Below are 12,190 nucleotides of genomic sequence, written 5' to 3'. Positions count from 1 at the left end.
TGCGGAGATTGCATGTTCTCCCTATGACAATGTGGGTTTCCTCCCACATCCCAAAGATGTGGGGTTGATATGTTAATTTGTCGTGATAAATTCTGCCTAGCTGGTGAAATCTGGGGGAAACGGTGGGAATGCAGGGAGAATAAGATACATTAGTGTAGGATAAAAGCAAATGTGTGGTGGATGGTCCATGTGGTGTTGCTGGGCTGAAGGGCTTGTCTTGTGCTGCATGTCTCTATGCCTCTATGAGATTATGAGAACTGCTGAGGCCCCCACTGTGGAATCTAACATCCGCTCTGTGAAACATGTACGAACTTCCCTCTGATCATGATCGTATCCGTCATCCTTCCTTCATGATGCCCTCCAGCCAGCAGAGGGGCCTATGTTCTCCTGTGTGAGGAAGAATGAGAGGTAATCTCATTAAAACTTGGAAAATCCACAAGGTACTTGACATGGTAGATGCAAAATTGATGTCTGGGGTGTCTAGGATTTAGGAATTCACTCCCCAAAGAATGTGTGGAGGTCCACTTGCTGAGATATTCAGAGTAAGGATCATTAGATTCTGAGATACTGTGAATCAAGAGCTATGGGGTTCATGTGGCAAAATAACCAGTCAGGTAAAGTATCCACCAAGATCTTATTGAGTGATGAGGCAAGCTGAATGTTCTGTTTCTATTGTTTATGTGATTGTCATCCTGTAAATGGTATTGGGTTCTCCTAAGCAGGTATGAGCTTTCAGTGAAGAGTTAAGTTCCCAGTCCAGGTCAGTCTCTCGTCAAGTTGCCCACATGGTTTTGGCAGTAGCTGGATGGGCAATGGTGATGGTGGATGGCCCTTGTTGAAGATGAGTGTTTGTAGGAGAGGCAGGAAACATGTTCCCGATGTTGGGGGAGTCCCGAACCAGGGGCCACAGTTTAGGAATAAGGGGTAGGCATTTCAGAACGATGAGGAAGAACTTTTTCACTCAGAGAGTTGTGAAGTTGTGGAATTCTCTGCCTCAGAAGGCAGTGGAGGCCAATTCTCTGGATGCTTTCAAGAGAGAGTTAGATAGAGCTCTTAATGATAGCGGAGTCAGGGGATTATGGGGAGAAGGCAGGAACGGAGTACTGATTGTGCATGATCAGCCATGATCACGGTAAATGGCGGTGCTGGCTCGAAGGGCCGAATGGCCTACTCCTGCACCTATTGTCTATTGTATGGAGTGATGATAGAGTGTCACAAGAAGGAATGATAAAGGTGCCCAAACATTAGGGATTTGAGAGCATGGTGTTCAACTGAAAGCAGGTGTTGGTATGATGGGGTTAAGGATCTGGTAAGCTCCACCTAGGGGCAAAGATACATAAACTGAATGCGCACTTGGATATAGCAGTCGGGTTATGCCCAACCTGGGTGATCAAGAGACCTGTTCTGAGTTTCAATCCATAATTAAACTCCAAAATAATAATTTTTATGCGAGAAATGACGAAAAAACAATTGAGGGATGGCGTACTTTGGAATCTGATCCTAGATTGAAAACAACAAATGACCCCGAAACATCACATCTTAACTACCTTCGGAATTATCCAGAGTACTCTGCTGTTTTTGTGAAGGTTAGTTAATGTTGGTTTGGGACCTCATGTAAGAATTTAGTTGTGCCAGGTGGGATCCCACAAATGAGAATGTTGTTGAGGATGAGGGCAGCAGGGTTGGTTGAAAAATAAATAACATCTCTACCCATGTGCGGAGGCGGGAGGATTTGAACCATTTTCTGTTGAGGAGAGAAGATAGACAATAGGTGCAGGAGTAGGCCACTCGGCCCTTCGAGCCAGCAACACCATTCAATGTGATCATGGCTGATCATTCTCAATCAGTACCCCGTTCCTGCCTTCTCCCCATACCCCCTGACTCCGCTATCCCTAAGAGCTCTATCTAGCTCTCACTTGAATGCATTCAGAGAATTGGCCTCCACTGCCTTCTGAGGCAGAGAATTCCACAGATTCACAACTCTCTGACTGAAAAGGTTTTTCCTCATCTCCGTTCTAAATGGCCTACCCCTTATTCTTAAACTGTGGCCCCTGTTTCTGGACTCCCCCAACATTGGGAACATGTTTCCTGCCTCTAACGTGTCCCTTAATAATCTTATATGTTTCAATAAGATCCCCTCTCATCCTTCTAAATTCTAGTGTATACAAGCCTAGTCGCTCCAGTCTTTCAGCATATGATTGTCCCGCCATTCTGGGAATTAACCTAGTAAACCTACGCTGCACACCCTCAATAGCAAGAATATCCTTCCTCAAATGTGGAGACCAAAACTGCACACAGTACTCCAGGTGTGGTCTCACTAGGGCCCTGTACAACTGCAGGAGGACCTCTTTGCTCCTATACTCAACTCCTCTTTTTATGAAGGCCAACATTGGCTTTCTTCACTGACTGCTGTACCTGCATGCTTCCTTTCAGTGACTGATGCACTTGGACACCCAGATCTCATTGTACGTCCCCTTTTCCGAACGACACCATTCAGATAATAATCTGCCTTCCTATTCTTACCACCAAAGTGGATAACCTCACACTTATCCACGTTAAACTGCATCTGCCATGCATCCGCCCACTCACACAACCTGTCCAAGTCACCCTGCAACCTCATAGCATCTTCCTCATAGTTCACACTGCCACCCAGCTTTGTGTCATCTGCAAATTTGCTAATGGTACTTTTAATCCCTTCATCCAAGTCATTAATGTATATTGTAAATAGCTGTGGTCCCAGCACCGAGCCTTGCGGTATCCCACTAGTCACTGCCTGCCATTCTGAAAGGGACCCATTTATCCCCACTCTTTGCTTTCTGTCTGCCAACCAATTTTCTATCCATGTCAGTACCCTACCCCCAATACCATGTGCTCTAATTTTGCCCACTAATCTCCTATGTGGGACCTTGTTGAAGGCTTTCTGAAAGATCAGAAACAAGTTCAATAAATGCTGGATTTTCTTGAACATGTCTGGGATTGGTTGAAGTGTTGGGACCTTGAGTTTTAGATGGCTGAAATAGAGTAGAGGGATAGTGCTTTACAGCAAGCTGCTACAATGTAGAATGGTAGTGGAAGCAGTTTCAATAGTAATAAATAGAAGGGACTGAGATAAACACGAAGAGAATTGGTTCCAGAATTGTGGGGGGAGAGCAGGGGTGGAGTAATGGGTTTTCTCTCTCAAAGAACTCTCCCACGTTTAAATAGGTAGAACAGCCTTCCATGTCGTTGATCTCTGCTTCCACGAACCATTCCACGTGGTACACGAGGTGAAGATTACCCTGGGTGCATTTGAAGAGCTGCACTTCAACAAATGCAATTGTTAGTTACATTTGTGACTTATTTAATGGGATGCTTTCTCCTCTGCGCTTTAGTTACTCGTTTCGTCACTGTGTTATTTACTCCGAGCTGACGAGATCTTTATCTTGCGATCTAATCTGGGGTTTTTTGTAACTCTTGTGGGCTCGGCTCCTAAGACTCGAGGCAGCATTGGTCTCAGACTGGGCGAGGTCGCTCTACGCCTCAACCTCAGATGCACCAGAGCTCGCAGCTCCACTTGTAGATTCACAAATTGCGGAGAGTAAATATAAAATAAACTCGGTTGTAATATATAGACCTATTAAAATTCACGGAGATCTTGGTCCTCCAAAAGTGCAAGAATCATCATTCACGATTAAAAAATATGTTTTGTGTTGTTATTTCTTGCAAATTAGTGCGCCGTTTCTCACCCCGACTCTCCTTTTGTGCACTTGGAGCTGGTTACCCCAATGAGAAGGGCTGTATGAAAGGGCGGTGGTGCCACTTACAACCGCAACTGTCAGATGATTTACACTTGAAAGAAGGGAAAAGCGGAAGAAAATGGCTGGGGCTTTCAAAAGAGCCAGCACCGACACTGTGGGACGAATAGCCTCGCCAGTGGAACAGTTCTGCACAGGTTTGTCCTCGTTAAGGTGGAATGTGCTTTCACCTCTGACATCGCCCACACCTGGAGATTGTGAGAAAGGGGAAGTGAAAGCTGCACAATAATATCTGCGCACTTTCACACCCGCGGGGTAAACAACAAATGTGAGGGCAAAGTATATTTGGACAATGATGCTATAGATAGGAGAAACAGAGTTTGTAAATTTTTCAAGAGTTTGGTGCGCCTTAATGTTTGGCCCAAACTTTAAACCATTTCGAGGATGTCTATAATCTTGGTTTGCTTTTGTAGACGAAAGTAAACATTGGTTACAACTTTTCTAAAAACTAGTTCTGTTTCTTCTGAACTTCAACCCACAGCCCATTTCATAGAAAGCTGTCATCTAACTTTGTAGATGGTATGATTTGGATTATTTTTGACTATGATTATGAATCCTTATTTCAGTTTACTGAACGAATGTAAGATGTTGAGTGTACGAGATGGCCAGTTCAAAGAGTGGATTTCAAAGCTCAATTGGAACGGTTTTGAAATTTAGAGAGTGCCGTGGGACTGGGCGTGTTTAGTGCCTGCTCGAAGTTTGACCGGATGGGACTTGTTATTGTCTTCAGTGCGATGATACAAGGACCTGCGGACTCCTGGACGCGAACACCACACACCAAACCCCTCGGCCGCCCACGCACTTTATTGTCCACCCACCTTATGTCTGGAGGAATTTATCAATAAAAATCAAGCGTTCAATCCTCTGACTAGAAATGCCAATACGCGCTAGACCCAGAAGAATACAATACTAGCGGGCGTTCGGCCCGTCTAGTTTCTCCCGTTCTTTGATAGAGCTCTCCAAATTAATGCTCATTGCTCAGCACCCGCGGATTTAATAATTTTACTTTTACCAATAGTTCCATACAAAAGCTTTGAGGTTTTTTTCCCCGAGACAAGTGTCGAAATATGTGTGCAGACGATTTTATGTGAAAAGTATAGATTGCTAATCGAAAAGATAGGCGTGGTTGAAATTAATTCAGTCATTAAATGTATATAATACAATAATTTTAATACAAAATAATATATTTATAGCAACATGAAAAATACAATTCTCAATGACAAGACATCTAGCCCTGTATAGTGTAACTCGGAGGTGGGCAGATGCCCACCACAGATGCTCTCTGCTGGGCTGAAACTTCATCCCAGTGGTCGTCGGACAAACTCAACATTCGCTCAGACCCGTCGTCGGGTCGCCTCAAAACTCAACGCAAAAGAACACACATTAAAGATACAAAATTCGTTTCGAAGCTTATTACCCGGCTACAACTGGGGCAAGTGAGATGCGCCGAGTTCCGTAAATGAACCGAATTCCCTCGGTTACGAGAAAGTGGCGACTTTCTGTGTGTAACCTCGTCAAAGCCCGTCAAACCAACGGCGGGGTTGATCTGCTTCGCACTCGGAAGCATTCCGTCCAGTCCGTATACGCATTGAGTTACCTAGCGAGTTGCGGACGCGCTTGTGTTAAAGACGGGTCCTGTGGACTGTACCACGGCTCGATCCGTGTCACCTCTCCCCGGCCCAAAGTCTCCACCCGTAGCCCCTCTCCAGGGCGGTAGTACCAGCTACAGATCCCCATTGAAACGTTCGCCGTCCGTAGGTTCTTAAATAATGTCCTTGCTTGTGAAGAGACGCATTCGGGTAAAAGTCTGAACTTTCTGAAGTTACCAGAGAAGTTGCTGCTTCTTGTTGGCTCAGATGTGTCTCTTCATGTGTAGAGCGAGATGGTCGGACCTGGAGAAGGCTCGCTCGCACATCTGGCACTGGAATGGGCGGTGGCCCGTGTGTTTACGGTAGTGACGGGTCAGCTCGTCGGAGCGGGCAAACTTCCAGCCGCAACCTTCCCAAGTGCAATGATAGGGCTTCTCACCTGAAGGACAGAGACAACGCAAACTGGTTACGACCTCAGCAAATAAAAGGCAAGCGAAAATAACCCTGTTCGCGCTAAAAAAAACAACCAAATCGCTACTCTCAGTATTAACTGGAGTGACACGACATGCAAGTGCGACCCAACATCTACAGAGGGTCCTTGTTACACCGCTCTGGGATGCAGAGATACTGCAGGTACCACCCCGATTGGCAACCATCCCCTCCCGCTTCCCACAGGGGACCTACCTGTATGTGTCCTGAGATGCGCTTTGAGGTGCGAGCTCTTGGTGTAGGTCTTCCCGCAGCCGCTGTAGGTGCAGGTGTGAGCCGCTGTACGCTTCCTGGGCCAGGTGCGCCGACCCCGCTTGGGTTTACTATCCAGTAACTCGAGGGGCGAGGAGGGCGGTGTTAACATGGCCCTGGGCGCCGGGCTGGGCTGCAGGCTGACCGAGTCGTCGAAGAGGCCGTACTGGTTGGGGTAGTGCAACTGGTGGCGAGGGAAGGGGTAGCCGGGCTGGTAGGGCAAGCCAGGAGGGCACATCAGTTGGCTCTGGTGAGCCTCGGAGTTCATCAGGTCGCCGGGGCTGAGCGGAGGAGTAACGCTGCCTCCTCCACCGCCGCCGCCGTGCACCGGACTGCCCAGCCGCTGTTGCTGCTCGTTGTACGCCACCATGCACGACATGGGGTCCTCCTGTTTGATCCTGAGACAAGCCGGCCTTGACATCATGCACAGGGGCTCCCCGTAGCTCCCCATGCTCGGCTCAACTTTGGGAATCTTGGGCGCCGCTTCAGCCGGGAAGACCTGAGTGAACACGAAGCGCCCTTGGATGGTGTTGGGTTGGCAGTACTCCGGGGTGGCATCGGGGCACAGCAGTTCGTCCATCAGGCTGCAGGTTGGGAAGCTCATGGTGCTGAACTGGTCTTGTGGGATGTACGAGTCGCAGTCACCCTTGTGGTAATAGTGGCTGTTATCTTCCGTGGACAAGAGGTAGTCCCGGGCGTCGGCGGAACAGGTGCCGCTGGAGTGGGACAAAATAAAATCCATATCCAGGAGACTTAGATCATCGTCAACACTGTTGCCTCCAGTGTATGCCCCCAAATTGGGCAGGGGCTCCGTCATGGCGCAATGGAATGGAGTCAGTTTGGCTCCAGAGTCGCTTTTCCACCTCTGCGAAAATGAATCAGAGAACACATTGTTAGCACTTGTCACACAGATAACCCATCCAAACCCTTAAAGAATCATGCACGAATATATATCCCCCCCCCCAAAAAAATCACTGCAACCAATACGGTCTGCGTGTGTTTACTTTACGTCCGAGGGCAAAGTTTGTTGAAAGAAAAAGTTGTACTTACATCGCAAAAGCCTTGCTTGTCATAAACCTTGGGGATTGCAAATGTTGAGATGGACGGCAGAATCGTGCCGCTCAAAGCCATCTCTGTCTCTGGCGAAAAGTGTCTCACTTTAAAAAAACCAAAACTTCTAAACAAGTTGGCGTGAATGTGTGAGCCGGCGTGGCGCTTGTGTGTCAGTCTCGGCACGGGTTTAGCAGCGCTCGCTGCGCTCTCACATTAAGTACTGGGTTTGAGTTGCGCTGCGGGTCCTACGATTGGTAGGATGTAGCCGTCAGCTTGAGCCAATTGCAGCGGCCTCAGGAAACACGTCCAGGATGAGAATCGTAAGCGAGTAAGTGTCCTAAATATAGCAGTAGTATATAAAGCGAGCACTGGTCTGCAGAGCGAGAAGCGACTGAACCACGGAGCGGCGCCTGCCTCTCTTCTTAAAAGCTGTCAGGATTGCTCCGTCTCCATAGGGACGCTGCAAAACAACACACACACACTGACACACACACACATACACACACAGAGCAGTCCGACATCATCCGACATCATCATGGACCAATGCCAAGGTGACGCAGGACAATTTCAGGCATCGCTGACACACACACCACATCAGCCGGTGTTACAATTGACCGCGAAAAAGAGTTTATAAATAAACCTCTGGTTCTCCCGGCGCTGTGTTTGTAAATAACACGGTGTTTGGCGCCTGAAGTCTGCACAAGCCGAGGTTACAAATAACAATGCAGTGACTTTGGACAGGGCTCGCTGTGTTTGGGTTCGGGTCTCTGGCAGAAAGAGTTCTGGTGCCTCCAAGAGTGAAGTTTAATAATCTGGTTTTAGGTTCTGTCTGGTGCCCACTGAACCACCGCGAACGGTTGGACATTTTATTTTAAACCGTGGCGTTTGCCTCGCCTCGGGAATCCGATGGGGTTCAGATAGCATTGCTGCCTGGCCGTTAGTGTGTTTGTTTGTATGAGCGTCACTTATTCAACGAGTCAAGATCCAGAGGGGAAAAGTTAATGCCGAACACATGCGGCAGAGGGGGCTCCTGTCCACACACCAAGGCTCTCACCTCCTTTCACACATTCTCAGAGTCACACTCAGATACAAACATGCCCCTTGTCCTCCTGGTAAACTCTGCCCTGGAAAAGCTTGGAATAGAATGGCTGATCCCGCCCTCCCCTCCCCAATACTTTCAGCCTGAAGAAGGGTCCCGACCTGAAACATCACCTATCATTTTGTTTTCTCCAGAGATGCTGCCTGACCCGCTGAGTTACTCCAGCACTTTGTATCCATCTTTGGCTGATTCCCAAGTCTGGTGTCAGACATATGAAGGACATGGCCAATGCAATGGAGCTGCCGGAGCGACTTGGGGCTCAATGTGGGGACATGGGCCTGGAGGAAGTTGGTGTGTTTATCAGCACAAATGCACACAGGAGCTGTCTCACATATCCACACATAGTGCGTTCTGACCAGGACTTACGCATATATAGGAAGTCAAGTCAAGTCAATTGTGTTTGTATAGCACATTTAAAAACAACCCACGTTGACCAAAGTGCTGTACATCAGTGCAGGTATTAAAAAAGAACATACAATGGCACACAAACATAACAGCACATACATAAACAGTTCACAGCGCCCCCTCAGAGGGCCTCAAACACTAGGGAGTAGAAATAGGTTTTGAGCCTGGACTTAAAGGAGTTGATGGAGGGGGCAGTTCTGATGGGGAGAGGGATGCTGTTCCACAGTCTAGGAGCTGCAACCGCAAAAGCGTGGTCACCCCTGAGTTTAAGCCTAGACCGCGGGATAGTCAGTAGCCCCAAGTCGGCCGACCTGAGGGACCTGGAGATAGAGTGGTGGGTTAGAAGATTTTTGATATAGAGGGGGGGGAGGGGGGCAAGCCCATTTAAGGCTTTGTATGCGAATAGGAGGAGCTTGAAGTTAGAAACATAGAAAATAGGTGCAGGAGGAGGCCATTCGGCCCTTCGAGCCAGCACCGCCATTCATCGTGATCATGGCTGATCGTCCCCAATCAATACCCCGTGCCTGCCTTCTCCCCATATCCTTTGATTCCACTAGCCCCATGAGCTCTATCTAACTCTCTCTTAAATCCATCCAGTGATTTGTCTTCCACTGCTCTCTGCGGCAGAGAATTCCACAAGTTGATTCTGTAATGTACTGGGAGCCAGTGGATAGAGGCAAGGGGGATGAAAGAATTGTGGAGAGGGAACAAAATCTGTGAGAGGTACACGCACATTGACATAGGTAGACACAAAATGCTGGAGTAACTCAGCGGAACAGGCAGGATCTCTGGAGAGAAGGCATGGGTGACGTTTCAGGTCAAGACCCTTCTACAGACTGATGTCAGGGGAGCAGGAGATATATAGATAAGGAGATAGAGACACATAGACATGCGTTCACATGTGCACACACATTCACATACACAATATACACATCACCCATTCACATGTACATACACATACACACACCAAACATTCACATATACATACACCACACATTCACCTGTGCATGGACTGTCATATATATACTTTGATGTATGTACACATACTGTATTTCACACACACACACACACACACACACACACACACACACACACACACACCAACATATGCACAGCACACACATTGAAATGTACATACATACACACACATATGCACCTGCACAAACTGGCTCAAGTTCACATGTACACACACACACACACACACACACACACATATTCAGATTCAGACAGTTGCAAGGGGGATGAAAGAATTGTGGAGAGGGAACAAAATCTGTGAGAGAGGCCGAAGAAATGCCTTCAACCTTCCCAACATTATTTCTGGAGGAAACGTTGGCCTATTCCCAACTGTCTGTCTGATAGACTGACGGGCAAATGTAGAAACAGCAGAGGATCCAACAGAGGTGATGACGAGGTAGAGTTCATGCGTCACTTTAGTTCAGATGGTGGAGATGAGACATTATAGGCCAAGAGTGGACGGGTCTGGGGGCAACCCCAGGGTTAACAGTGTCCTAGCAGAAAGTTAAACCATTACTTTCTGACCATGAAATGCTGAGACAGTCAGCATATCTAGAGAGAAGGAATTGGGTGATGTTTTGGGTCGAGACCCTTCTTCAGACTGAGCCTTCAGACTTCAGACTGTTCAGTCTGAAGAAGGGTCTTGACCCGAAACATCACCCATTCCTTATCTCCAGAGATGCTGCCTGTCCCACTGAGTTACTCCAGCATTTTGTGTCCATCTTCGGATTAAACCAGCGTCTGCAGTTCCTTCCTACACTTTCTGACCATGACTGGATCGTCAAGAACGGAACCTGGTTGGTTTCACTCTCATGCACGTTTTGTGCACATTTTCATGCATGCCGATTTTCCCACACTCTCATCGACTCTCCCATGTGCACACCAATTCCCACATTCCTCTCATTCAGCGTAAACACCTCTGTATGCTGTGCTCACATTCACCTAACACACACATGGGGAACATGGAGGCCAGTGGGTTCAGGGAAGGGATCCCCAGGGCTGACAATGTGTACCCTCGCATATTATGGAAAGCAGACATGGAGATTATGGCGCCTTCCTTGGCAGAGACTTTTGTATGTTCGTTTGCCATAGTTGAGGTCCCAGAAGACTGAAGGATGGCTAATGTGTAAAAAGGAACTGCAGATGCTGGTTTATACCAAAGATAGACACAAAGTGCTGAAGTAACTCAGCGAGTCATGTAGCATCTCTGGAGATAAGGGATGGGTGACGTTTCGGGTTGGGATAGACAATAGACAATAGGTACAGGAGTAGGCCATTCGGCCCTTCGGGATACTTCTTCAGACTGGCTAATGTTGTGCCTTTGGACCTGCAGCAGCCTGGGGCTTACCTGACTCGGGGGCACTCCAGTACTTCCAGCATGTGGACCAAACATTTAGACTTTGGACTTTGTAAATGACACAATATGACGACTGAACATTTGTGGGTTGTGCAAAAGAATGTCAATGTGCTGTGCATCTGTGACAGTAAAGAACCATTGAACAATGTGGTCAGGTTCAGAACTACCATGTCACTTCTTACATCTTCTTCAGGCCATTCCTTGGAATCTATCTCTCTCTGCACACACATATAAGCACACACCAACACACACAGCCACATAATGTATACGGTGTAGCACAAGAGACTACTGATGCTGGAGGAACTCAGCAGGTCAGGTAGTATCTGAGGAGAGAAAATGACAGACAGGGAAATGGGAGGTCATGTTGCAGTTGCATTAGATGTTGGTGAGACCACATTTAGAGTATTGTGTTCAGTTTTGGGCACCATGTTATAGGAAATATGTTGTCAAGTTGGAAAGGGTGCAGAGAAGATTTATGAAGATGTTGCCAGGATTAGAGGGTCTGAGCTATAGGGAGAAGTTGAGTAGACTGGGACTATTCCTTGGAGCACAGGAGGATGAGGGGTGATCTTATAGAGGTGAATAAAATCATGAGAGGAATAGATCAGGTAGATGCACAGTCTCTTGCCCAGAGTAGGCGAATCGAGGAGTTTAAGGTGAAGGGGAAAAGAGTTAATAGGAATCTGCGGGGTAACTTTTTCACACAAAGGTTCGTGGGTGTATGGAACAAGCTGCCAGATGAGGTAGTTGAGTCTGGGACTATCTCAATGTTTAAGAAACAGTTAGAAAGGTACACGGATAGGACAGGTTTGGAGGGATATGGACCAAACGCAGGCGGGTGGGACTAGTGTAGCTGGGATGTGTTGGCAGGTGTGGGCAAATTGGGCCGAAGGGCCTGTTTCCACACTGTATGACATGGTGTGAGAGGGGAGGTGAATACCGAAGTTAAAGTGTATTTAAATGCGTGAAGTATGAAAAATAAAGTGGATGAGCTTGAGGCTCAGTTAGACATTGGCAAGTATGATGTTGTGGGAATCACAGAGACATGGCTACAAGAGGACCAGGGCTGGGAACTGAATATTCAGGAATACACAATGTATAGAAAAGACAGACAGGTGGGCAGAGGGGGTGGGGTCGC

At 47.5% G+C, this 12,190-nt stretch overlaps 1 protein-coding gene across 1 annotated transcript; it reads right to left on the bottom strand.

Annotated features, from left to right (window-relative positions):
• Nucleotides 1-4,988: 4,988 nt before the first annotated feature.
• On the bottom strand, nt 4,989-7,351 carry LOC144606998 (Krueppel-like factor 2). Its single transcript, XM_078423515.1, has 3 exons — nt 7,175-7,351; nt 6,068-6,989; nt 4,989-5,822 (listed from the first exon to the last, which is right to left on the bottom strand). The coding sequence occupies exons 1-3, from the start codon at nt 7,253-7,255 to the stop codon at nt 5,647-5,649; spliced, it is 1,179 nt and encodes a 392-aa protein (XP_078279641.1). The 5' UTR covers nt 7,256-7,351; the 3' UTR covers nt 4,989-5,646.
• Between the last annotated feature and the right edge of the window lie 4,839 nt (nt 7,352-12,190).

The sequence above is a fragment of the Rhinoraja longicauda genome, chromosome 28 (assembly GCF_053455715.1).
Source record: "Rhinoraja longicauda isolate Sanriku21f chromosome 28, sRhiLon1.1, whole genome shotgun sequence".
Taxonomy (NCBI): Eukaryota; Metazoa; Chordata; class Chondrichthyes; order Rajiformes; family Arhynchobatidae; genus Rhinoraja; species Rhinoraja longicauda.
This window is presented reverse-complemented; position numbering and strand designations above follow the sequence as displayed.